The 27,974-nt window shown below is 41.7% G+C and overlaps 2 protein-coding genes across 2 annotated transcripts; both read right to left on the bottom strand.

Moving 5' to 3' along the window:
• Nucleotides 1–722: 722 nt before the first annotated feature.
• hyal3 (hyaluronidase 3) lies at nucleotides 723–26,387 on the bottom strand. Its single transcript, XM_062970094.1, has 4 exons — nucleotides 26,216–26,387; nucleotides 4,015–4,998; nucleotides 2,676–2,765; nucleotides 723–1,965 (listed from the first exon to the last, which is right to left on the bottom strand). The coding sequence occupies exons 2-4, from the start codon at nucleotides 4,933–4,935 to the stop codon at nucleotides 1,570–1,572; spliced, it is 1,407 nt and encodes a 468-aa protein (XP_062826164.1). The 5' UTR covers nucleotides 4,936–4,998; nucleotides 26,216–26,387; the 3' UTR covers nucleotides 723–1,569.
• naa80 (N-alpha-acetyltransferase 80, NatH catalytic subunit) lies at nucleotides 11,250–26,428 on the bottom strand. The gene is made up of 4 exons (XM_062969363.1): nucleotides 26,266–26,428; nucleotides 20,015–20,063; nucleotides 14,689–14,831; nucleotides 11,250–12,665 (listed from the first exon to the last, which is right to left on the bottom strand). The coding sequence occupies exons 1-4, from the start codon at nucleotides 26,426–26,428 to the stop codon at nucleotides 11,647–11,649; spliced, it is 1,374 nt and encodes a 457-aa protein (XP_062825433.1). The 3' UTR covers nucleotides 11,250–11,646.
• Nucleotides 26,429–27,974: the final 1,546 nt, after the last annotated feature.

Genomic DNA, 27,974 nt, shown 5'->3' with positions numbered 1-27,974 from the left:
CATTTAATTGCCATGGCTCAATGCTGTGAAATCCTGGGATTTATAGTTTGGTGAAGCATTAGCATTCTTTGGCAGAGAAGGCTCAAAGTCTGGTCAATATTGAACCAAAACAGTTGAAGTGCATTCATTCTAAAGCATACATGTATTCCAATGCTTTCATTTTCTGTCTCTGGAAGCTTTGGCGCTCAAACACTTTTGTTTTAGAGACAGAATCCTAAGCAGGCAGCAACTACAATGCAAACTTTTTTCGGCCAAATGACAAAGAGTGTGCCTTTTGCCACTGTGCAATACATTTGACAGTAAATAATTTTAAAAAAAATTGTTTCTAGACTTTGGAAATTGAGGTGCACATTAGATTTGATGGCACATTAGACTCGAGTAAATACAAGTAATCACAATATGTCAGTTGGTTATAATATGTAGTGTGGAAGAAGACTGAACCACAGAGCAATTGCAGGATAATCTATTGTAAATACAGTAGTTACTTGACCTCTCTACAGTAAACAGTCTGTCATTTGCCACAGTTAATGATCTCTACTCAGATAAATTCATGTGGTCACATGCAAACCTTTTGTGTAGTTGTGCAGACATAATCAATCAGGAAATGAGTTTTAAATGAGTGGTTATGGCCATTAAGTTGGGCTTGCTCCCAAACCAAGCACACCTTTCTGAATACCTTTGCTACAGCTCAGAAGGCACATGCTACCAGAACAACAGAAGCATTGAAGTTGTCAAATGTACCTTTATTTTTCCAGATGTGTATTACTACACTTAAACACACATAAGCCCCCAGCTCCGTGTATCTGGGTACAGGAAGATAACTTATACTAGGTCATATTATTTGTCCATCTAGCCCAGAAATTGCCTATCATGGATGGAATGACTCTCGGAGGGGGGGGAGATCTTGCTCATCATCTGCTATCTGATATTGCTATCTGGATGTGTGAGGCTTTGAACCTGAGATCCTTCACATGGAAAGCATGCACCTTATTACTGAGGATAGTGTGCACATTTCTAAAGGGAAGCATTCATCTATGAAAATATTGACTGACATCTGTAATTACTTCCACTGCAAATGCATACTACAGTACAGTACAATCCCTGAATCTGAGGAACCTGTAGCATCATTTACTCACATCTGAAACAACATATATATTCAAGGACATCCAGGCAATTCTGTAGTATTCTTCTGCTGGAGGTTTACCACAGAGTAATGCTGAAGGACCTAGCTATGCCTAGAGAGGTGTCCTCTCTGGTATTTCCTAGGTCCTCCAGCATCAATTTGCAGTATCCTTTTATCAGAAGTCATTCATTTAATGCAGTTCGCTATTACCTTGGTTTCATGTATTCATACAAAGTCTTGGAACATATTCCTCGTAGATATGGTAGGGGCCATACTGTATAGTTGGGTATGTGTCTGCTATTTCCTTACATCTGAACATCACTCAGGAAAGAGAAAATGGAAAATTGATCCAACTGAGGAACATTCACTCTTTGGAACAAAATTCACCAAGTCTGCTCACAGTTAAAGTGCTGCATCTGAAGGGATAGTGTTCGGAGCTCTAGTTCTTAAATGGGGGGAGGACAGATGTTTGACTTCATGATAACATTGCTGTCATGTGCTGCATCGTAAATATTATAATACTGTGAATTAGTGTTGTACTCTGGCCCTTTGATAGGCTCTGTCCACTGTGGTTTCTGACACCACACATCGGTCCATTCAGGATAGCAGTGACACCGAAAGGACTCCCATGACAACCCTTCCTGGTGCTGGAAATCAATGTCCCCATCCGATATCACTGGGTCCAGGTGGAGGAAGGCTCCTAGGTCACTGGGGTGCCGTCTCACACAACGTCCATTCCCGTGACAGAGTTGGCGGCTGCACAGGCGTGCTGCTGTGGTGACATTGATGACGTACGGTCCCAGTGTGGAGGTGATGTAATGTTGAAGGCTCCTGCAGCTTTCCTAGAAGATGGAAAGCAGGAATTACTGCTTAGAATATTAAAATTAGAAGAATACAATATTAAGAGATCCCTGAAGGATCAAGTCCAAAAATCTAGCCAGTCCAAGACTCAGTTCATCCTGTGGCAACCAGGTGCCTATAACAAACCCACTAGCAGGACATAAGTGCAGTAACCTGCTCATGCCCCCTAACAAGCATCTGATATTTGGCAAAATATATAGACACCATATCTAGTAGACAGCCCTAACCTTCATTCATTTTTACAATTTCCTTTTAACCCCTGCAATTTGATGTCCAGATTTATGATAATCATAAATCGTTGCTAGCTGCATCAGTTGACCATGTTCTGTCAGAATTAGCATTTCCTTTTATGTGTGTTCTGAATCTTTCAAGGTTGGGGCAACCCACAATTTAGTATGTTCAGGGAAGGTGAAAAAAATCTTTACTGTTTCACCCTTATTTGCTGTTTTTCTAAGTAAAAATATTCCAGAACCTGATCTACTTCCATTATGTTTCTAACAATTTCCTTTGGGAAGAGCTGTCCTTTCTTTTAGGAAGAATAGATAACCAAAAGTAAGATCATTGGAGAAAAATCCAGCACAGAAAAATACCTGCTGGAGTCATCAATTTTGTGGGGAAGGTATGTATCCCTTTTCTGGCTAATACTCTCTTGTCACCTAAAGGAACAAAAGAAACTTTAGGAGATACTCACAGCTGACTGAGAATAGGAGAGATCACCCCAGAGCACAACCCCTGACGCTCCAAGCGCTGCACTCTCGCCAAGCGTATACAGCAGGTCAGCCTGATGGAAGAAACAAGAACTATTTTACACTGAGGTTCATTTTGACGATGCTAAGTCTGTATCGGGTGTGTGAAGATGCAGATCACTATGCCAATTGTCTCTATCAAAGCAAGGAGCACATGAGGTGGAGAGGTTTAACCCACAAAGGAATCACCTGACCCAGATGGGTTTTTAGGTGAGTGGCACAAGGCTTCTTTCAGTCTCTTAGCACCAAGACTGCACCAACTTGACAATCATATTTCGGAATCTAGCTTGTTCTCTTCATCATTACATGGCGCTTATATTATTGTGATATCTACACCTGCCCTGTATTCTTAATTAAGATTGATAACAAAATGTTGATAATTATTTCAGCTAATCAATCACAAAAAGTCATTTCATCTTTGGTAAGTCCTGACCAGGTCAGACAGAAAGCCAATAATATTTGATTATGGTAGTTGTAGGTTTGATAGCTTTAGGCTTGGATAGATCTAGTCAGCAAGCCATTATTTTTTTAGATTTTGATATAATCATAGAATTGGAAGAGCCCTTAAGAGCCATCGAGTCCCACCCTCTGCCATGCAAGAAAACACAATCAAAGCATTTCCAACAGATGTCCATCTAGTCTGTTTCAAAAACTCCAGAGAAGGAGATTCCACCACACTCCAAGGAGGTAACATATTCCACTGCCATATAGCTCTTTATTATCAGGAAGTTTTTTCTAATGTTTAGGTGGAATCTCCTTTCCTGCAGTTTGAATATATTGCTTCATGTTCTTGTCTTTGGAGCAGCACAACACAAGTTTGCTCAATATCACATTATTTCAAATATTTAAACAAGATCTCGATACCATGCCCTATGAGGCTAAGAGACCTGAGTACAGTACATCTAACCTGAAGAAGATAATGTGTAAAGTGGACATGATAGCCATGTTCAAATATTTGAAAGGATATCATATTGAAGATGAAATGAGGTTGATTTCTCCTCATCTAGAGATTAAATGTGGCACAATGGATGCAAACTGCAGAAAGAGATTCCACCTGCATATTAGGAAAAGCTTTCTGATAGTAAAAGCCATTTGACAGTGGGATACACTGCCTTGGAGTTTGAGGAGTCTCCTTCTCTACCGAGAGTGTTTTGATTGTGTGTTCTTGCATGACAGAGGGTTGGACTGAATGGCCTTAATGTCTATTCCAGCTCTGTGATTCCATGAATTTTTATTCACCTGTCTCATTTAAAAAACATGTTTTGGACATGCTGAGATGCTTACCTCTGCCAGGTACCTTGAAGAATGTCTGTAGGAGACTCTGGAATAAGCTATGACTGGGAGAGGCTGCTTGGGGCCAAACTGAGCCACCCGTAAGGCCTCTCTGAGCCGGTGGTGAATGTAACTCTGGTGGTAGGATGGTGGGAGCTTCGGTGGGAGGTAGATGCTGGGGTACAGAGCCGAGGAGACTTTCCACAGCCACATGAGCTGGTCATTCCACTGGACTTCCTTGGGATTGCAGTGTCCTGTGTAATTCTCCTCTTTCTCCCAGTTGTCATTGAAACACTCAGGAAATCGGTAGAAGCCCCAGAATCCCTGGGGCCTCAGTTCTTTACCTGTATTTAGTGTGGTTTCCATGAGCGCCCGGGCTGCACGCTCAAACTCTACCTCAGCAAAGTAAGATTGTTCCTGTGGGGAGAGGTCAGGAAATCTTCCCAATGCCCACTGTTCAGAGGCCTCCCTGTACACTTTTTTGGGCCCCCAGTTTTGTCTCCAGAGTGGCCTCCATTCCTCCCAGTCAACCACTGCCAGACCCTGGAAACCATGGTTCAAGAGTTCTGCAATTTCCTTTGAAGACCTCTCCAGGTGTTCTTTCAGAGGAACATTCTGGGGTATTCCCCCATTATGCCATTCACCTTCTTCAGAGATGTAGGGATAAAGTCCAAATTGATTTTTGTAAAAAATAGTCATGTTCTGCCCACGAAACACATTGTCTTTGTTCTCAACAATACCATACGCCCCAAGGGGCAAAGTAATCCCAAAGCGCTCTTGACATCTGACTGTGGGAAAGTTCCACACTACAACAAATGGTTCATGCTGGACGATGGGCCGGGCAGTTGTTTGTTCCCAGTTATGCTCTTGAAGGTGTTGGGTGGCTCCAAAGCAGAAGGTGAGGCAGATCCAAATAACTCCATTCACAATCATGGTGGATGTAATAAGCCAACGTCTCTTCTGGGGCCTTTCCTACTTGGTTTACAAATGCATACCCTGGCAGCAAGAAAGGAAAGAAACAGGCTGAATATGAATTTTTTCTTCTCCAACCATTTACAGACCACCACCAGCTACAAAAGACCAGCATAATTGTTGCAGTGTCCCAACTCAGATTGGGAAGCCCACATTCAAATCCGCTGACAGGAGAACAACCTTGGTTAGCAATATTATGTTGTGATCATATTGTTTACAAATTTGAAAAATGGGGGGGGGGGAGCTTATTACTATTTAGTACTAATAATTACTAATGAACTATTATTTCTAGCACTACAATATTATCACATTGATTACTATTACTATTAATTACATGATGATCATCTTAATTTGTACTCTGCCTCCCCCCCCCCTCGAACTGGGAATCAAGGTGGCTTACAAATTTAAACAAATACTATATATCTATAAATATTCCAAAGATCAACATGAAAACATAAATAAACTATTGATGACGGCTAAAAAAATTAAGCACTAGGCCAGAGTTATTTAGAATTCATGACTGGCTGCAAAATGTTTTAGTAGTGAGCACAAAGCGATTGTGAGCCATGTTAACTTCTCTTGCAGGTAATGAACACATTGTAATCAATCGCAAATGCTTAGCCAGGTGGCAAAGAACCCATCAGATAGTAGTAATTAGAAAGCTTTCAAAAGGTTTGGAAAAGAGTAGAGTTTGTGCATGCTTTGCAAATGATTGCCAAGGACCCCTTTCTGCTCAGACTGTGGATAAAGGCTTTGTTTTCTATCCTCTACTTTAAATCCATTCTTTAAAATTCTTCAAATCTAAAAGCCTGTTGAAATAATTCTTTGCTGAAAGACAAAGTTATCATTTTGGCCATCCTGAGAAGGGAATTGCAAGAGCCAAGGGGCAATCACTGGGAAGGCCCTAGAATTTAGTGGGCGAGAGAACATGCACACACGGAATGCTTTTCAGCAATTTCTTTTGCTGGTAATGCAGATCAGAATGTTGGAAGTGGAGATCCCACAGTGGGGCACAGCATAGCAATGCATGAGCTTAAGCCTCATTTCTAGAGCTGCTGCTTGTGACAGAAACAGGGAGAAAGAGAGAACAGTAAGAGGCTAGCTCACTTGCTTCAAGGCTAGCTGACAGACTGTTGCATATGCTCCAGGAGACATATGGCTTAGCAACATCAAAGTATTTCCAAGAGGGCAAAATTTATTAATGAGGAAGAACACACATGCTAAGAGAGGATTCAGCAATTTGCTTTTGCCTGGGTCTACTGAGAACACGATTCTACCCTCCCCCCAATAAGCACCTTTAGCCATTTTGGCACAAATCTGAAGATGATTGCTCCCTGACCCCAAAATCTGTTTCTACACACTTTAAATATCGTTTAAAGATGGAGTCCCACAGGGAACCACTGGAAGTAGTTTGCGTCGTATAATGGGCTCTGTAGGACTCTGTCTTTAATTTGATTTTAAAGTGTGTAGAAACTGAAGTTTAGGTGTTGGGGAACAATTGTCTTCAGATTCTCACCAAAATGGCTAAAAGTGCTTATTTTAACGTGGGATAGGAACGGTCAGATTCCCCTGTGTAAGACCATTGTGGTGACATCAAAGTTTGGGTGTTTTTGAAATGTGCCTTGATGCTACTTTTCTCATCATTTATCTTTTTGCATGAAACTTTAATGGTAATTTTTAAAATAATTTATTCTTCAAGAATTGTGCAATTTTGAAGAAAACTGACAAGTGGGAAATGGAAGATTGAAAGATAAACTGGGAGATTTTAAATACAGTTTGAAAAATAGGATGGCAGAGGATTAATTAATTAATTTATTATTTATTTATTTATTTATTTACAGAATTTATATTCCGCACTTCTCACCCCGAAGGGGACTCAGGGCGGATCACATTATAACACACATAGGGCAAACATTCAATGCCCATAAACACATCAAACAGAGACTGTGAGACACACGCAGAGGCAAGTTAACGGTCTTCTGAGGGGATGTTCAATTCTGGCCACAGGGGGGAGCAGCTGCTTCATCATCCACACTGACGGCACTTCCTCATTCCAGGTCGTAAATTAGTTAATCTTGCCTCCCCACTTTATAAGTGGTACCTTATCTCCTACTTGATAGATGCAACTATCTTTCGGGTTGCTAGGTCAGCAACGAGCAGGGGCTATTTTTTATTTTTAATTGACGGGTGCTCACCTCGCCACGGGCTGGCCTCGAACTCATGACCTCATGGTCAGAGTGATTTAAGGCAGCTGCTCAACAGCTGCACCACAGCCCGGCCCCTCTCTCTGCCAAATGGGGATACTTGGAAGGTGTGGGGTCTGCTAACATGCAGCCTCTGACAAGATACTCTTCCAAAGAAAGAACATATTTTATTCATAGGGGGAAAGCTCCCCTTTCAAGCTATTATTCTGAAATAAGTGCCTTGGAGAAAACTGTAAAGATTAACTCATGGATTTTATTTTTAATCATAAAACAAGTGGCCATCATTTAGCATGGAGCTGCCTGGAAGAGAGCTAGCTATAATGGTTTATGCATAAACCTAACCTAGTATGTTAGATTGGTCAACAGAGGCTGTAAAAATTGCATAGGGGTGGTGAAAGGAATGCCTTTACTATATGGTTGGCAAAGAAAGGCAAAATACAGACTGGGTTACTTTCTCTTGCTGCTGGTTTGGATTTGTTTATTTTGTATCATTTCCCTTGCCTTCACTTTCCACTCCAGCAATGCAGAGTGAATGAATAGCAAGCCTAAGAAACAAGCCAGGCTCATTCTCCTACTATGCTACCAACTGCTCATCGTTTCTGAGGTGGTCTGTTGGAGGAGTTGGTTGCTTCAAAAGCAACATGTATCTAATAAATAGGTCACCTCCACTGACCCCACTTATCCATCTGAAATGATTTTGGATTAGAAATGTATGTTTGCTCTGAGGTGAAGTTCACTATCGTACACTTATACAAAGCACTTGTCACCTTTGCTCCCTAAAAAGAGTCCTGGGATTTGAGTTCAGGCTGTAGCACAGATTGGATAGTTTACTATCTAGCTGAGTGAACTTCTAATTCTTAAAAGTAGTTCAAAATTAACATTGTTTTCTCTGTCAGTTGAGACAACCTTAGCAGTCATCTTTCTGTGTTACAACTCTTTCCTAATAATGTGACAGAGCAGTGTATATCTTCTTCTACACTCTCCCACACACACTATATAATTCAGGAGTTTGTACAGTGTTGCCCATGGACCCCTAGAGAGCCCATGAACTGGGTGTTCTCTATAGGTATATCTCTATCTCTGTGCTTCTTAATTTTCCTTCTTGTTACCTTACAAATTGTGTTGCAGTGCCTTTTTTCCTGGAGAATCCATAGCTTTTCTCTTATTCTTATGGTAACCCATAAAAAGGGTTAAAGATCACTTAAATAATCTAAATTCCATGTTTGCTTGTGGCCCAGTATTTATTAAAAGCAGTGTTCTTCTTGTGTCAGATGTGATGGAATTGACAAACATCTTGGAACCAAAATATTCTTCTTGCATATAGGGCAAGGCTGGAGAACATGTAGTCTTCCACAAATCACTGGGCTGCAGTTTCCAGCATCCCTCACCAGCACAGGCAGTGGTGAGGAAGGGCACCATAGGTTTCAGTCCAATAACATTTAGATAGCCACATATTCACCATCCAAGATGTAGGGTATAGGGAGATCTCTGAATATTTACTCACTAACTGGGGTGTCCTGGGCATACATGGAGACATAAAAGTCAATAGTTTGTTATCTTCCAACAAATAAGTGTCCTCATTTTGACAGGTGGAGTAAAAAATTTAGCTGCTGGAACTCAGATATGCAGAAAATCCTGACTATCATGGGTTTTTCTGGGGCTGAGTGTGTGACATGCCTAAGGTCACCCAGTGGGTCTCTATGGCCAAGTAGGGAACTGAGCCCAAATCTCCAGAATCATAGTCCAACACTCAAAGCACTACCACACCGGCTCTCATATTATTCCAGGGTAGTGATAAGGCAGTAACTGAAGAGGACCAGAGCCCAACAAACCCTTATCCCAAGGCCACAGCAAAGAGTAGTTGAACCCATTCAATTCTCTCCCTGTAGCAGAATACTGTAGAAGCAAAATATCATCTTTGAAAATACCTGAACTGATCCTTTGCAATTAAGCCAGGGACCATATGAGATCAGCCTGAGCATGATAAGCTACCCACTTAACCCCACCCCAGATGTAAATTACTCTTGGGCCAATGATGTTTATGATCAAAAAGTTCATTCCCATTGTAAGGCAAAAGATTCCAAATAATAAAACTGTATTTTGCTGACTTACATGAAACCAAAAGTCAAATGGTAAATAATAAGTTTTTTTATTCTCATGATTTTAAGGCAACTTTGAAATTCAAGTCTTCGGGACTTAGTACACAAGGGGCTAGAACTTAATTGATTTGCAATTTGTCACCATAGAAGGCACTCTGCATGGGTGGAGGAGGAGGTAACCACTGCTCCCACAGGGGTAACCTGCCCCATTTCTCATGTTTCAGTGTGTGGTGACTTAAGACAAACTTTTCAAGGCTACACCGTAAGCCAAAATGAAGCCCTCTTAACGAAGTCCCAGAATGCAAACCAGAAAAAAGATCATCAGTTTGTATGGTCAGACTTTAAAATTCATACATTAAAACAGCCTTCCCCAATATGGTGCTCTCCAAATATACATGGTATGTCTCAAAAGTAATGAGAATGGTTCATTTTTTTAATTGAATATACATGCAATTATAGTTTATCCTGTTCAAAAGAGGTTGTTCCTTGTGATCCAATACAGCATTGCAGCCAGTCTTCATTGCAGCAGAGGAAGCCTTCACTTGAGATGTTGTTCAAAGCACTCCTCACGGCTGCCTGGATGTTTTAAGCTGTCCCAAAATGATGTCCTATAAGGCTGGTATTGAGTTGGGGAAAGAAATCACACAGAGACAGGTCAGGGCTGTCTGGTGGCTGGGAAAGTGTTCAGAACAGCCTCCACATGAGCCACGCTGTTTTCCGTTATCGAAGTTGAAGTAAAGGCATCTATAGCAGACACTGCATGTACCTTGCTTTCAAACAATGTACTCACTGGTTATCAAAATCATACCATAGACAGTAGAACAATTGACCAGTAGGTCAATTTAAAAAAACAAAAAAAACAGAGTAGCAACTCAAGCTTTCTTAGAAACCTCATCCCTTAACTTCTATGAAATGTAACTCTCTAAACCGCTCTGAAAATGTAACTCTCTAAACCGTTCCTTTAACCAGGAATCCCTTTTCTATTAACTCGTTTGTGGGGATTCAAAATGGTTGTGCGAGTGACGTCAGAAGCAAGCTACACGTTATCAACACTGGGTTACAATTCTGGACATTTGAACTGAGTTTTATTTTATATATCAGAAACATGACAAAGTGGGTTATGGAGTTGGCCTTTCTCTTAAATCAAGCCATGAAGGTGATTATTTTAAAATATATAGTAGAGTCTCACTTATCCAACCTTATCAAACATTCTGCCTCCCGCCCAGATCCACAGCTGTGTCTCTAGGCAGCAACACACAGTGGGCCAACACACCCAACAGCAACACAAATGCTGCCACACTCCCAAACAAGTGGCAGACTTGTTGTAAAACATGATGTTTTGGTGCTTAATTTGTAAAATCATAACGTAATTTGATGTTTAATAAGATTTTCCTTAATCCCTCCTTATTATCCAACATTTTTACTGTACTGTATGTTGGACATTAGGAAACTGTTCCTATCACAATTCTGCAATTCTGGAACAGCCATAGACTGGAACCCAACCTGGCTTCTTTTATTCGTTCAGCTTTGATTACATATAAATATGAGAACTGGGGTAGATTTAAATCAATCTCCTCCCCCCCCCCCCCCAATACACACACTCATTATGAGCAAAAGAGACTCTTTCTGTAAGTAGGTTTTTGCCCCTTGTCTCCTCCCTAGTCCGTTATTTGAATAAGAATTACTTTTAGGAACTGAAATATTTAGTTTAGGAAAAAACAAATTAACACAGAATTTTATCTTTTATATAAACACTTCAAAAGGAAGGCATATAAGGGACACTTACACATGTGTTTAAAAAGCTGCCTGTAGGATCAGAAATGTTTTAAATCATCTGAACAAAATGGGATGATGGATTATTTATTGCTACTGTTCCTGATACATTGAGATAGTTTGAGATAATGAGAAAGCCAATTCAAAATGATCAGTCAGGGAAGTATATTTGTGTTTGTACTCACTGCAGAGTCAAGTGTAAACAGTTCACATATTTGTTTATTTGTAAAATAAAATGAGGCATAAAAGGAAATAAATTTGTGATACACTACTCAATGTAGCTCCACCCACTGTTCTATTGCAAAAATCAATGTAGTACATAGGTGAAAGAATATAACAGCCTCAGTCATGTATATTCAAAGAACACAGATTGTTGCTTTAGTATCTTCACCTTTTCATGGCATCAAATGGGCTCTTTTCTTCATAGATGTCTGATGAAACAGAACTGTTAGTTGACCAAATTCTTTGGCTTTTCCTTTTGAAAATGGTGATCTCTCACCATAACTAAAATGGTGAGTTTTCCTTCTCAAGGGCTTCCTCCCCCCTCTAATTATCACTTCATCTTCAACACAGTGGCACAGCATGAAATCAATTAATCAGATGTCCTTCTCCATCCAGAATATGGGCCGACCTTTGAGGTCTCGATATGGAGTTCCCTGAACCACCGGTCCCTTATCCCCCGGTGGGCCACAAGAAGCAAGTTCACATGAATTTGGCTGCCTTGGCAAAGAGGCCACTGGTGGAGGCACAGGAGGCGGGGGAGGTAGAGAAGTGGGCTGTGGGGCAGCCATGGCACTAACGTTGTCAGCAGAAAAAGGCACAGGTTCCAACACACAGGGCCCATCAGGCTGGAAAGAGAAGCTAGGGGGAGGAGGGGGAGGAGGTGGCAGTAGAGGTGGTGGAGGAAATGCCCCTGGAGAAACAGAGGAGCAAGAAGGGGATACCGTATGTCCCAGTGAAGGGAAATTGGATCCAGATTGGCTGCTGTAAGATGCACTTGTATTACTCTGTCCGGCCCCTGCAGGAGGTTCCTCATCATCCTGGGGGTGAGAGACGCTCTCCAGAAATCCAACAGGCACAAGGGAGCTCACAAATCCTGCACATTGAACAGGCTTGGAGTAGCGATAACCTAGGTGGGCATAAAAATGCTGCTTGTCATGAGTAGTGAGGTGAAGATGGCAAAAGCCCCGGGATTTAGCGTAACTCTCGACAGCTTCCATTAGCTTCCTGCCATAGCCCTTTCCACGAAGAGACTTGGCAATGACTACTGTCTCCACGAACAAGCTCTTGGGCCGGCCAACAACACGGGAGAGTCTGGCATGGCCCAGAAGCTGGGACTGATTCTGTTTCCCTTCAGCTGTTTCTTCTACTGGCCTCTGAGTCCTGATCAGCACCAGGCACAAGGGGAAGCTGTCGCTGGATCTCTGCAGGGAGTGGATGCGGGAGGCCCGGCTCCGCTTCCACTCTTCATTGATAAGGTCAACACAGGCCTCCAGCAGATCAGGCCTCTGGTGAAGGGGGACCACGGTGAGCATCTCTGAAACTGAGCCCATTCTTCTCACTATCAGGAGACCAAGCGGCGAAGCTTTAGAAATGACATGAGCTTGGCATGCTCCTGAAAGCACAAAAACAATGAGGTAGGCTTGCACCTGGTTCCAGGGGAGATGCTATCATGGCCACCCCTTTCAGTGACATTATAGGGAAGCTGAGCTGCTTCTTGCATGGAGTAAGCCCAAATGAAAGGGACTGAACTAACCTCTATAAGCAGGCCAAAGGCATAAAGCAAAGAACACCAAGCAGCCACCCATACATCAGCAACAACCACACAGGACTGAATGGAGGGTACACAACTAATCATGCTCCTTTTCTCACCTGCTGCAACATCTTCAGGTTTACACCATAGACTGGGGTCTGAATCATCTACTACCTCTATATTCCTCAACTGAATGCTCTATGTATAGGCCTGGACTACAACTCCCATCATCCGCATGTCGAGATATGAAATTACTGTTCTGCTATTACATCTGCCAATCAATGTAAACTACTACGATGTTTCTATAAATTTCATCTCCCACCCCTTGCTCTTAACCAACCAAGTTTAATCTTATATGGCAACTCCTTAGAATGTGGCTCAGTTGTACCAGAGAAAGGCAAATGCTCTATATTAGCCCATATACTTGCTATATTCTTGTGATCATAGCCTGGGTGAAGGCACCTCATCACCTGTAGATTAGAAATCCCATCCAAAGTATTTTAGCAAAAAGGTGTATTCCACATTTTCCCTTTTCCATTCACAATTGTGAGAAGTGTGTGTATGTACTGTACTGTAAATTTTATACTCCATCTCTATATATGCCATATGACTTCCTAGAAAACTAAAACCAGAGAAGACCAGTGGCACCTTGTGGCTCTCATGTGATAGGGGCTAGAAATCTTTACTGCGTTTTACTATGAATTAAAGATTTAGAGTCCTATCCTAAAACAGGTTCAGCATCTTGATGAGTATTTTTATAGTCAGGAATAAAACTTGAGGCAAGCTCATGACTCCACAAAATGGGAGCCACCAGCTGCCACTAGAAAATGTTTATTCATCTATAAAAAGAAACAATAGTTTAAGGTGAATGCCGAAATTTTGGCTCTATCTTCTTGTAAAGGTCTTGTTGGAAGCTTGATTCCAAGTTAGTTTTGTTAATCTGCAGTATGTTAATAAAACTTGTGTGGTTGGTGATTCAAAATGACTTCACGACTCTTCTCTTCAATAACAGAATCCCTAACATAAATCATATTATGCCCCTTACATTAAAAATAATTCAACTGGATACACAGCTGGGATGTGTATTAACCAGACTTTGGAAAAATATTTTTGAATTATAGCTCTAGTAACCCTAGCTAATAGCAGTGCTGGTTAGGGGATTGAGGAACTGTGCATCAAAACTGTTATTCCAAAACTATAGCATTGCATTAATCAATGCTGGAGTGGAAAATGAAGATACATCACTGAAGACATACACACTAGAATCATAAGCATTAACAACACGTAAGTCTTTACTATCTCAGTAATAGTCACGAAGGAACACCTTATATGGCATTTTTTCTCGAGTCCGAGGTGTCTGGGAAGTAGCCATGAGACTACACATGTCTCCCAATCTCAATATACCACTTCTTCAAAAATCTCCCATTAGTAGACACAGCAATAGATACAGCAAATTGCAAAAAGTGATGTGTTGAAACATTCCCATAACCAACCCAGCATGTCATATGTGATTGACAAATGGTTTGCAGAACTAGCCCACAAAGGGAATTCACACATATATTAATCACATTGTATCTTGAGCTGGAAAAGTTGCAATACTCGTGAGAGTGGGAGGCAGTAGAAAAACAGAAAGACTACAATGTAAATGGATTGGCTCAATCTAGGCTCTGAGTTTGCAAGACCTGAGCAAGATAACCAAGAACTGGGTTTCTTGGAGTTCTCTCATTCACTGGGTCACCATGAATCAGCAATGAGGATTTTGGCAAGTCTCGAAATGAACTCAAGCCACAGCCCTGTCATCTCTGAAACATTCTGGGGGGCAACAACTATAGAAGAGTGGGCAAACATACAATATAAATGACAGAAGGACAACTCCTTATATTACTATTTTCCTTTTTCTTGCCCCAGAGATACTGCAGGTAGCTATCTTTCCACTCTGGTTTAGGGCAGGCCTGCACAACATGCTGCCCAGGGAACGGATGCAGGCCGCACAAGGAGTTGATGCGGCTCACATAGCACTGCACCCACCTGCACCCAGGAAGGAAGAATGAAAGGAGAAAAAGAAAGGAAAGGAAAAAAGGTTGATAGGAAAAAGAGGGATGGAAAGCATGGTGCAGTTATTTGAAACTTGGATTGTGGTTCTGAAACCACTGGGAGACTTTAGGCAAGTAACGCTCTCTCAATTTCAGAGGAAGACAAAGGCAAATTCCCCTGAATAAATCTTACCAAGAAAACTGTGATAGGATCGCTCTGAGTCTGAAACAACTGGAAGGACCACAACAACGATACAAATTAATCATTAATTTTACCTTACTTGGAAAGTGAGGTGCTAAAAACTTATTTGCAACTTCAAGAGGCTTAGCCTATTTAATTTTGGCCCTTTGTGCTGCCAAACTATGCAGACCTAGTTTAGGGCAATGCTTCTCAAACGCTAGCTTTTCCAAGTGTTTTGGACTTTAGCTCCCAGAATCCCTGACCATTGCTAAGGCACTCTTTGGCAGAGAAGGTTAAAGACCTTGTAAAACTACAGTTCCCATGATTTCATACCATTGAGTCATGGCTGTTAAAATGGGGTCAAACTACATTAATTCTACAGTGTAGACACACCCTAAAGCTTCTGAATAAGGAGCAGGCCAGTCCTTCCAATAGAGGAATTTCTCAACAGATTGGGAAAAAGGTACGTTTTTGGATTACAATGTCCAGAAACAGTATAGCCACCCCCTCACCACCACCACCCCTCCAAAAGTAACTGTTGTCATCTCTTTAGTTTCTCATAGCAAGAACATTGGTTTGTTGAGAAGGAGGGGAAGAGGCCTTAACTTCAGGAAAAGGCATTATTTGTAGTTTGGACCCGCAGCACGATTTCATTACTGCAATAGTGTCTGACATTTTTCCCCTTCTACAGTCCAGCCCACATTACACTTCACTCATCTCTTATTTCCACACAGGATTAATGGGTGAAAACAATGCAATCTATGCTCCTTGCACAACTTACTTTTCAACACAGCCTGTGCTAGGTTCTTGTAGTGGTCTTGCATACCTAGGCCTATTTCCCTTATCAACTGTAAATGCTTTTATTAAAAAACCACACATTTGTGAAAGGAAGCGTCGAGGACAGCATTGCCTCAATTACAGCACAAATTGCACTTTCTTACCTCTCCAAACTGCAGGGACTGCCAAGCACTGCTTCTTAGACAATATTGAACTGTCCACCAAAAAGACATTGTGTAATTTCTGCCCCCAGCCACCAAAAAAAGTTGTGGTAGCCAGCTTAACAACCTAACATAAACTTGTGCCAGGAACAAAAAGCAGCCCAACAGCTGGAAACTATTTTACTTTCTCTCACATATATATTTTTTTATTACCAGTAAATACTTAACACATGATCTCTCCACAAGATTCACAAATTAATTTGTTTGCGCCTTCAAGTCATTTGTTAGCATATGATGGCATCATAAATTTCCTAATGATCAGTCTACACCCACCTAATGGTTCATGATGGATAGAAAGATGTATATAAACTACAAAAATGCTTTGATAAGATGGTGGTCATTTTTTGCACAACATGTGTAGCTGCAAGGCAAAGCACATGTTTAGCATGAAAAAGGCTCCAGGTCCAATCTCTGACATAACTGGAAATGGCCCTGGCCTGAAATTCTGGAGATCTGGTCCCTGCTAATTTAGACAATACAAGGGCAGAAGAAGCAGTAGCCATCTCAGTACAAACCTTCATACATATATGTATGACATACATTGTTTACACTGCGATTGTCTTATGTACGGTACGATGTAAATCACTTTGGGCTTCGACTTCTGTAGAAAATTAGAATACAGTGTTCCCTCACTACTTCACGGTTCACTTTTCACGGATTCGCTGTTTCGCGGTTTTTCAATAAACTCTAAAAGACTATTATAAATCATAAAAAATTACAATTTACAGCCTAAGGAAGGGAGGAAGGAGAAGCCAAAGGAGCCCAAGTGGCAACAAGAGGAGAAGGAGGCAATTTATTAACACACAATTGGTTGATAAAGACTTAAAATAGTGTATAACTACTAAAATAATGTATAAACATTAAAATAAATACCACATCCCTACTTCGTGGATTTTCACTTATTGTGGGTGGTCCTGGAACCTAACCCCAGCGATAAGTGAGGGAATACTGTACAAATAAAACACAGAATGGCAATGATTTGGATAAGAGCTGAGCTGCATTTCTGCCAATCACAGCTTGTACTTTGGATCATATTCTACAAATGTTCCTTTATAGCAGTGGTTCTCAACCTGTGGGTCCCCAGGTGTTTTGGACTACAACTCCCAGAAATCCCAGCCAGTTTACCAGCTATTAGGATTTCTGGGGGTTGAAGGCCAAAACATCTGGGGACTCACAGGTTGAAAAGCACTGCTTTATAGCATTTGTGTGCTGCAAAAGGTCCACAGGTGTGCCACATCAGTGAGCCTCAAGAAATGATGGGAAATCCTGAGCAGGTTGAAAACCACTGCTTTACAGTTTCACATGTTTACAAAAGTTCACTCTGAGATAATTTTATGTATTAAAATGGGACAGACAGTGGAAAGAAAATTGCGAATTGTTACTAACACCTTTCACATTTGCATTAGAGATCAACTTAAGTATTACTGGCAAATTGCCTTTCTGGATCACTCATCATCTGTCACCCACGAAGATATACCCAAAGTGTTAGGCACAAATGTCTCACAGCCCTCTTTGCACAGGTTATAACAGAACCCCAAGCTTCTTTGGGGGAGATGGGAAAGGAAACATAGCAATATACGATTCATACTCCCTGTATTACAAAAAGCATTTTCAGAAAGTCCTCTAGTAGAAATTAGGACTATCAGAAAAGAATGCTGCCACTTATAAGTAAACTGATAGTAGAATTCCAAGTTAAAAAACACCACTAGGAGGTCCCTTCATAACTGAAGGCCAACCATAGATAATTATTAGAGATTCTGGCTCTAGTGACTGCAACACTCTTCAGACACGATCAGATAAAAGATTGCACACTACTGTGCTTGTTTTGTACTTATAACCAACCTGCTGGTGGTAGCAGAAAACTTTGCTTAAGAATCTCTTTCTCCAACTTATAGGAACAATGTACTTACTCTTCCTTTCTAAGCAACAACAGCAAAAGACTACACCATTCTGTGAAAGAAGAATTGCGGGAAAAATATCAACTCGGTCACATCTAGTAGAATAGCTGAGAATCTCTCCCCTTGCCACAGTGGGGTGAAAGCTTCCAACCCTGTCCATCTTTGTGATGTCCTGGAAAACATCCCATGTCCCTCAATTTCCACCTTTTCCTTTAAGAACTAAACCCACGTGACAGTCTGAGCCATATATTGCCTAGTGCCTAACTATCATGCTCACAGACAAATATTAAAATATATCTAAGCATATGTCACTATGCAACTCAGTAAGCAGCTTTCTGCAGTAAGACCATCAACAGAAGAAAGACGTATAAGATTACCTGGAACAAATGAGAGATTCCTGAAGAACTTCCTCTCTGCTTTGATGGATCACCTGGAATAGATGGGAGCTTCCTACAGAACTGCCTCCCTCCTGTATCCTTTCATCTTGCAAAATGAGGCCCTGGAGAAACTGTCTAGCAGGTTTCACAAGAATGTGACAGGAAGCTACACAACACTCCTGTAGTTCACTTCTTCTTTTAAAGAGTGGACTCAGTGTTTATTTGAAGGGAGGCTGACCTTGGAATGTAAATTAAATGTTGAATAGACCAGCCCTTACATCAGTCAAAGGTTGATACCCTTCCCAAAAACAACAACAAAAGCAAGCAGTGAGCAAGACCTGACGAGGTTCTTCAAATAGACAGCTTCAACCTTCCCAGCTGACAAGTTCATGTATAGGCTAACTAAAACATCAAAGTGGGGTAGAGAATGAGCTGGTTTGAATTATCAGCTTCTTCCCACTTACAAATGATCTACACAACTCAGTAATACTTGCATCTTATTATTAATAGAGAGAGAGAGAGCAAGAATCAGGGTTAACACTGCTGGAACAGCTCAAAAAGTAATAAAGTCCCAGTAGGCAAGCCAGGTACTCCACAATACAGTACTTCTACCTCTATGTTAGCCATCTCATAAAATGAGCCTCCAGAAACATAATGTTGGTAGCATCTTGTGTCTTTGGGTTAATCAACAGTCTTTGACCTCATCTCACAGCTAGCCTGACCTAGTAGCACATTTATCATAGTACCTCACATGGAAGCATTCCTTCATTCGGTTACAGGGTAGTTACAAGGTATGATATAAATATCCTTCCCAACCAATTGTATGAATATTCAAAGCTAGCATGAAAAGTCTTTTAACAGTCATTTTGATCACAATGCTGTTTTTTAAGTTCCCCAGCTCCTATCCAGCATTTAGGAGGAAAATTACCCTCCAAATTCCTCCCAAAGGGCCCTGGAAATGGCTGCTGTTGTGTGCTCTCAAATCATATCTTATGGCAACACTAAGTTGAACCTATCACTGTGTTTAGTGAGACTATGCACACATGATTTGCCCAGTGGGATTTCATTGCTGAGCAGAGATTCGAACCCTGATCTCCAGAGTCATACTCCAATACTAGAGAAGTGTGGGGGAAGAACAGGTAATTTTGCACATTTTTAGAGATGTTGCAGCTTTTGATAGCATAGGGAAGGGTTAACACCCCTGTGGTGTTTGTTTTGCTGTCTGTGCCTGTTCAAAAGATTTCACTCACTTTTTGTCCCTGTGATCATTGGATTTTGATATATTTGGCTTGTTGTGGAAACAAGGATTGGTGGGAAAGCTTCAGTGGAGACATCTTTTCTCCACGATAACTCTTCCAGGGGTGAATTTCCCTTTCAAGGGATAGATTTTTCTCACTTCCTGTTGTCTCACCTCTGTTCTTTATGAGTTTTTTAAATTGAATGTTTGTAACTTGGGGACTGCTTCTATACAGCCAAATTGACCTCACATTATTGGGAGTTCCAAGAGAATTCAAGAAGCTTAGGATCAAGGAGTCCATGGGCCAAATTGAGAATGAGGATGTGAATGCACTCATCCTGCCAGGAAAGCTGTTGTTTACAAGGTCTCAGAACACAAAGGCCTGTTCTTCTATTTCTGCCTGTAATACCTCCCAGTGTCAATACATGGCAAGGCCAAATAGGAGGAGAAAAGACCCTGCCTTGTTACAGGTAATTTGGGAACATACCTGCTACCAGCAAACACTCCCTGGAAAAATGTCACAAAACCCATGGAAACTGGGGACAAGGGGAAGTGGACAGACTGTGTGCATATAATGGCGTAGCATGTTTCCTACTGTCATTGGCACGGAAATCCACTCAACACAATTTTTCCTGCTCTGAAATTAAAAATACCAATTAGGCTCAGTTCTCTTCCAGACATTGGCTTCTGCAATACAGATTCATATTTATACTGGGGACACTGAAAGCATTCATGCAAAACAGATCTGGATAGTTTGGGTTGCTAATTTACCCATTGTGAAGTTCGAAAATATCAGGCGGGGGCAGAGTCTAGCAAAAGTGAATCATGACTGTACTCCATTGACACTAAAGACACATAACTGCACAACTTTCTACAGGTTTACTCAGACGCAAGTCCTATTGTGTTCTATATAGGTACAGTTAAAAAGGAACTATATTTGCAGTGCAATTCTATTTTGTAAACTGTCATGAATCCTAGTTTAGGGGAAAGAGGGTATAAACCAGAAATGGGCAAAGTATGGCCTGAAAGGACATTTTGTGACTCACATTCCCTCCCATTTCAGCTCCCAAATGCTCTTGAGAAGGTATGGGGGCATTTTTGCTATATTTTGCCTAACTGTGGCCATTTTAGATCCGGGAAAGCCCTTAAAAAAAATAATAACTTCAGCTGAAGCATAGCGGCCAAAGCAAAAAGAGTACATGCCTGGTGTCCAAACCCTGCCACATCTACTGTTTCATCCCATAGGGACCTGGCTCTTTCCTCTGCCTCTGGAGAGCCCACTAGATGCACTTCACCCACTGCAGGAGACAGTGGAGGAACAGAATTAGTTCTCCATAAAACAATTCATGCCCCATATATTTGCAGCTGTTTCATATGTTTAGGCTCTTCTTGGATATGGGTCATCCTCCTCGGCAACATCAGGATCTGCCAAAGAAAACTTCCTGTCCCATAGATGAACTGATGTTTCCATGTGGTTTCAAGATTTCCATCCCTATTCTTACCCCCCTCAAGAGGTGGTTTTGTCCAAGTTTGCTGTGCAAACCACTGTCTAGACTAGGGATTCCAGACCTTTTCGTCTTCTACATGTCTTGGATTCAGCTCCCATAATCCCTTATCATTAGCCATGATGGCTGGAAATTCAGGGTGTTGGAATCTAAAGCATCTGGTGCGCCAAAGGCCATGAACTTCTACTATAGACCAGTGCTCCTTCAGATATCTGATATGGAAGACCAAAAGGAAGTTTTTCTCAGTGTGCCTGGGTTATTGTTCATTGCCATCAAGTTGACTTTTATATTGACCGTATGAATGAAAGTCTCCTTGTTATTAACTCCTGCTCAAGCCCTGTAAACTCAGGGCCATGGCTTCCTTGGTTGAGTCTATCTACCTGTGGTGCTGTTCTCTTTTCCTATTTCCTTCTACCTCACCAAGCAGTATTGTATTTTCTAACGGGTCATGTCTTCTCATGTGTTAAAAGAAAATAGCCATGGCTCGGCACCATATTTGTGTCATTGCCTACAAATTTTTCGTTCCTTCTCGGAAGCTTGCTGTGGACAGGCGCTGATGGCTCATAAACTGGTGCTGGTCCTTCAAGCACCACATGAGTAATGCTGGTTTAGATCGCTCTTTCTCAACCTAGTGTCCTCCAGATGCACTGGACTTCAATTTCCAGAATTCCAGAAGAACATTGGGCTAAAAAAGCATGATCTGTACCTAAGAGAGGGCCAATAGATCTTGGCTAAAACAGTTGCCATCTTCAAAAGCATTTTCCAATCGTTGCAAGTGACTAAAGTCTGTTGCTGTGGTCAACACTATGCTGGGGAATGGCAACTGAAGAATACTGCTTCTCACAGAAATGTGTTCCAATTACTTTTAAAGGCCACAACATTAATAGTGTGCGCCTTTTCATACATAGGTTTCACCTTCTCCAGCTGCACTCAATGAGAAATCATCAATATCTGATGAACTGAGTTTAAGCATATCGCATGCAGCAACTCAAGGCTATGCACATTTCATCAGAAGCAAGATCAAGTCGAATTAACTCTTAGGTAAAGGTCTTCATCAGACTGCTGTCTTAAAAATGTAAACAGAACGAAATTGTAGACAAGGCCAATCACTTTTCTAGAGATACTATTGTATAAATTCAAATGAAATACGATCAATCCCATTGTTCATTAAAGGATTTAGGATGAGAGCATATATGTGTGTAATATGTGCTTTTAAGTTACTTGTGGATTTACAACTTCATGCAATTCATAAGGTTTTCTTAGACGAGGAAATAACTATTGCTATTGCACTGAAATGCAAAACTCAGAGTCCATTGTTCATATTACACCACCTCCCCTCAGACAAAACCAGGCAAACTACATAAAGGAGGGTGATTCATGCTATCAGTACATGCAACTATTGTTCTTTCCCTGTCACTCATTACTGAGGAATGCTTTACACAGATTATACAATCTTTCTCCTCTCAACAGCTATGGGGATCATGAGAGCTGTAAACCAGAAATGGAAACTTTCCCAGAAAAAACCCACGTACTTGGACAAGATTATAGAATTTACCAGTCCTTGCAAAACTAGTTGCATCTCTTCCCCTGACCCGTCATATTTGATACATAACACTCTGTTCCTGTTCCATGAGGAAACTAACTTTGCTCCTTGAGTTTTGAACTTTGAAAATATTACTCATGGTGGCAGCTCTTTGGCACACCTTTCAATGGCATAAACTTGGTTTAAAGCAGCCTTGTTGCATCCCATCCCTTTCCTGAAGAGAAACATAGGTGTGGGAAGAAACCACAAGAGCCATGCAATCTAGCCCCTGCAATGCAGGAATATATGTGCCCTTCTCCAAGGAGCTGCCACCTGCTCTTATTCTCTTCTCCCATCAGATTGCTTCCGTTATCGACCCAGAACAGAGATTTTTTGACATAAAGGACACAAGGTGTGCGCAAATTCTGTCACTGTGCTAAGAGAAAAAAGCCTGCTGCTGCTTCCACTAATTGCAGGGGACGGAAGAGTGGCTTTTCTTTTAATGGCAAACCTTTCTCTCTCCGAATTAGACTATACTTATTGAAGGCAGGCTTTATTGACACGAATTGAGCATTTATAGCATGGATTGCTGTGAGTTTTCCAGGCTGTATGGCCATGTTTGAGAACCATTCTCTCCTGACATTTTGCCCACATCTATGGCTGGCAGCCTCAGAGGTGTGAGGTCTGTTGGAAATTAGGCAAGTGGGCTTTATATATCTGTGGAAAGTCCAGGTTGGAAGAAAGAACTCTTGTCTATTGGAGGCAAGTGTGAATATTGCAACTGATCACCTTGATTAGTATTTAATGGCCTTGCACATTCAAGCCTGGCTGCTTCCTGCCTGAAGAATCCTTTGTTGGGAGGTGTTAGCTGGCCCTGATTGTTTCATGTCTGGAATTCCCGTTTTTAGAGTGTTGTTCTTTATTTACTGTCCTGATTTCAGAGTTCTTTTTAATACTGGTAGTCTGATTTCGTTCATTTTCATGGTTTCCTCCTTTCTGTTGAAATTACATGCTTGTGGATTTCAATGACTTCCACAGATATATAAACCCCACTTGCCTAATTTCCAATAGACCTCACAACCTCTGAGGATGCCTGCCACAGATGTGGGTGAAACATCAGGAGAGAATGCTTCTGGAACATAGCCATACATCCTGGAAAACTCACAACAACCCAGTGATTTTGGCAATGAAAGCCTTCAACAACGGATTTATAGTATGGTTCCATCTCCTTCTTCATGTGACAACCGCAATTCTGTACGCAGAAACACAGAAAAATCAAAATTCAATATAACCCATACATAAAGTCATGCGGGTGAATGTATCCCCCAGAAAAAGTAAAAATATCACTAACATACATAGGTTTGCCAGAAGATGGCTCCCATACAGAAAATAGGGAGTTTCAGTTGGTGTTGCTTATCACACAACCAAGTAATGTGTAACACCTGCTGAAATTCCATCTTCTGTCCAGTGATTAAACGTACAGGCAGCCTCTTCAATTTCTACTCCCCCCCTCTCTTTATAAATGTGTGTGTGTGTGTGTGTGTGTGTGTGTACAGGGAGTCCCAAAATATATACAATCTTAACAACATATCATACTAGGTCTACTTTCTTGTTTTGCAATTTATTTTTTTAAAAAAATACATACTCCCTTAACAGGAATAAAAATCGCAATAGTAGTGCAGCATCAAGAAATTAGAAGAGAAACATTAAGTGAGGCTTGCAACTTTGTGCTTCAACAACGCAAGTAGTGCATCCCTGTACAGGGATGACCGTTTGAACCCCTTAATTAAAATTGCAATTCAAGATGGAATTTGTAACACTGGTGGAATCACTACTATTAACATTTATTCTTCTGTATTAATGTACTGATTTAGCCATCAAATCATCACGATAGCCCAGGCATGGGCAAACTTGGGCCCTCCCTCCAGGGGTTTTGGACTTCAACTCCCACCATTTCTAACAGCCTCAGGCCCTTTCCTTTTCCCCCTCAGCTGCTTATCTGTACACACAAATAAAGACATATACACACACAAGCACAGAGTAGACTCTCAGTTAACCGGCACCCATGGGGATTGGTAGATGATGTCGCATAAATAGTTTCTGGTAGCTTGAGAATTACTGTTAAAAGCAGGCCTAACACCATAAATTCTGGATTGACTTCATACTAATATTGAAATACAATCTTTAAAAGAAAATGAAGACCAATAAAATTTAACGTAACACATTTTTGGGAATGTAGCAATAAATTCATAATCGTGTTGCTGTGAATTTTCCGGGCTGTATGTCCATGTACACATCGATGGCAGGCATCCTCGGAGGGTGTGAGGTCTGATGGAAATTAGGCAAGCGGGCTTTATGTATACGCAGAAAGTCCAGGTTGGGAGAAAGAACTCTTGTCTGTTGGGCAAGTGAGCATTTAATGGCCCTGCAGATTCAAAGCCTAGCTGCTTCCCGCCTGGGAGAATCCTTTGTTGGGAGGTATTAGCTGGCCCTGATTGTTCCAAGTATGGAATTCCCCTATTTTCAGAGTGTTGTTCTTCATTTACTGTCCTGATTTTAGAGTTTTTTGTACTGGGAAAATTCCTCCAAAAACAAGGGAATTCTAGACATGAAACAATCAGGGCCAGCTAACACCCCCCAACAAATTATTACCCCAGGGAGGAAGTGGCCAGGCTTTGAAGCTGCAAGAACTTTCAACTTTCCCGTGCCTTACGGGACTTATCAGCCTTTCGCAGGGCATGTAAGACACACCTGTCTCGGCAGGCTTTTGATTTCTGTTATTGATGTATTTAAGATGTTTCAAAGATGTTTTTAAATTGTTAGATTTTAGCCTGTTCTTGTAAGCCGCCCCGAGCCCTAGGGGAGTGGCGGCATATAAGTTTGAATAATAAATAAATAAATAAATAAGTGGCCAACTGCAACATTCACACTTGCCTCAAGCAGTCAAGAGTTCTTTCTCCCAGCTGGGACATTCCACAGATATATAACCTCTACTTACTTAGTTCCAACAGACCTCACAACCTCTGAGGATGCCTGCCATAGATGTGGGCGAAATGTCAGGAGAGAATGCTTCTGGAACATGGCCATATAGCCCAGAAAACTCACAGCAACCCAATGATTTCGGTCATGAAAACCTTCGACAACACGTTAGCGTAACCGTTTTGTGAATGAAATAATACATTCATCATCATTACTATAACTTCGATACTTCTGCCGGTTGCCTGGGAGTTTCAAGTAACTGGGAGATTGTACATATACACCAGGCATGGGCAAACTTGGGCCCTCCGGGTGTTTTGGACTGCAACTCCCACCATTCCTAACAGCCTACCGGCTGTTAGGAATGGTGGGAGTTGCAGTCCAAAACACCCGGAGGGCCCAAGTTTGCCCATGCCTGATATACACCCATACATACACTCGCACACCATGCAAACGGGCTTCTCCTTTGATCCATGCCCATATATGGGCCTTTCCCATCAGCTTCCTCTGCAGCAGACAAGGGAAAATACCCGCCGCGCGACGACACTCTCCCCCCTCCTCCCGCCGCCGCCACCACCAAAGCGAAAACCCGCCTTCCCCATATACAGTCCCCTACTGCGCCTGCGCTCCTGCCGGGCCGGGCCTGGCTCGCGCTCTCTATGTCTCGGGCGCAGCTGATACTAACATGTTAGCCAACTGCAGAGCCTCCCGGCCACGCGCCCCGCTGCCTCTCACAGTCCCGGCTCCGCTCGCTCGCTCGCTCAAGAGCCAGTTCGCGCAACAAGCGCAGGCCGAGGAAAGGCGGGCAAGAGGGGATGGCCCACCTTGGACTTCCAGAGACGACAGCGCCCTCTGGCGACTGGGAAGTGCCGGCTCTGACCATTTCTGTTGCTTTCATGGCCGGAATCACTGGGTCGCTGTGAGTTTTCCGAGCTATATATGGCCATGTTCCAGAAGCATTCTCTCCTGACGTTTCGCCCACATTTATGACAGGCATCCTTAGAGGTTGTGTGGTCTGTTCGAAACTAGGCAAGTGGGGTTTATATATCTGTGTGGGAGAGAAAAAAACTCGTCTGTTGGACCACTCTAACCACCACCATGTCGGACTACACAGAGAAGCCACTGAAGTCCACAAATAGGAGGACAATTTCAGCAGAAAGGAGGAAACAGTGAAAATGAAAAATATCTGGCTACCAGGGTTTTTAAAACCCTCTAAAATCAGGACAGCAAATACAGAACAACACTCAGAAAACAGGGGAATTCCAGACATGAAACAATCAGGACCAGCTAATCACCTCCCAACAAAGGATTCCCCCAGGCAGGAAGCAGCCAGGCCTTGAAGATGCAAAGCCATTCAATGCTAATCAAGGTGGCGAACTGAAACATTCACACTTGCCTCAAGCAAACAAGAGTTCTTTCTCCCACCCTGGACCTTCCACTTGACTGGTTTCCATCAGACCTCACAATCTTGGAGAATGCCTGCCATAGATGTGGGCAAAACATCAGGAGAGAATGCTTCTGGAACATGGCCATATACTGTAGTTTGGAATTCCCATTTTCTGAGTGTTGTTCTTTATTTACTGTCCTGATTTTAGAGTTTTTTTAATGCTGGTAGCCAGATTTTGTTCATTTTCATGGTTTCCTCCTTTCTGTTGAAATTGTCCATATGCTTGTGGATTTCAGTAGCTACTCTGTGTAGTCTGACATGATGATTGTTAAAGGGTCCAGCATATTTCTGTGTTCTCAACATCTGTTTGTGTACAGACCTGCTCAGTGAAGTGGCCCTCTGGGATGTCACTGGAAAAGGAAGGTGACATGTACAGCAGAGTCTCACTTATCCAACATAAATGGGCCGGCAGAACGTTGGATAAGCGAATATGTTGGATAATAAGGGATTAAGGAATAACCTATTTAACATCAAATTAGGTTATGATTTTACAAATTAAGCACCAAAACATCTTGTTATACAACAAATTTGACAGAAAAAGTAATTCAATGTGCAGTAATGCTATGTAGTAATTACTTTACTTACGAATTTAGCACCAAAATATCACAATGTATTGAAAACATTGACTACAAAAATGCATTGGATAATCCAGAACGTTGGATAAGTGAGTGTTGGATAAGTGAGACTCTACTGTATATGAGGAGAAGGAAAAAGGAAAGAAAAAAAGAGGAAAGAAGTGAAAGGAAATGAAGGAGAAGGGAGGGAGGGAAGGGGGAGGAAGAAAAAGCAAGGAAAGAAATAAAGACAGAGGAAAAGGCAGGAAGAGGGGGGGATAAAAGAGAAGGGTTGAAAGCAGGGGGGTAGCGGCCCCTCCGCCACTTGGCAATGCTGAGTATACACTATTTTTATCTGTTGTACATTATTTTAATTAGCCTCTATGTTTAATTCTATTTTGACGTTTATATGCCACAGATTTTAAAATTTCCCTTTAATGCCG

The sequence above is a fragment of the Anolis carolinensis genome, chromosome 2, assembly GCF_035594765.1.
Source record: "Anolis carolinensis isolate JA03-04 chromosome 2, rAnoCar3.1.pri, whole genome shotgun sequence".
NCBI lineage: Eukaryota > Metazoa > Chordata > Lepidosauria > Squamata > Dactyloidae > Anolis > Anolis carolinensis.
The sequence above is the reverse complement of the archived record's forward strand: the minus strand, read 5'-3'. Positions and strand labels throughout refer to the sequence as shown.

Excerpts from the sequence above, each read along its gene's own strand:
- hyal3 (XM_062970094.1), bottom strand. The coding sequence starts at position 4,935 with ATGATTGTGAATGGAGTTATTTGGATCTGCCTCACCTTCTGCTTTGGA. Across the intron at positions 2,766-4,014 it reads CTTCAAGGTACCTGGCAGAG|GCTGACCTGCTGTATACGCT; the intron begins GTAAGCATCTCA and ends TTCTTCCATCAG. Across the intron at positions 1,966-2,675 it reads TCTCCTATTCTCAGTCAGCT|GAAAGCTGCAGGAGCCTTCA; the intron begins GTGAGTATCTCC and ends TCCATCTTCTAG.
- naa80 (XM_062969363.1), bottom strand. The coding sequence starts at position 26,428 with ATGAAAGCAACAGAAATGGTCAGAGCCGGCACTTCCCAGTCGCCAGAG. Across the intron at positions 14,832-20,014 it reads GGAGTGTTTGCTGGTAGCAG|GTGGGTGCAGTGCTATGTGA; the intron begins GTATGTTCCCAA and ends TCCTGGGTGCAG. Across the intron at positions 12,666-14,688 it reads GGGCAAGAAAAAGGAAAATA|GAGCATGCCAAGCTCATGTC; the intron begins GTAATATAAGGA and ends TTGTGCTTTCAG.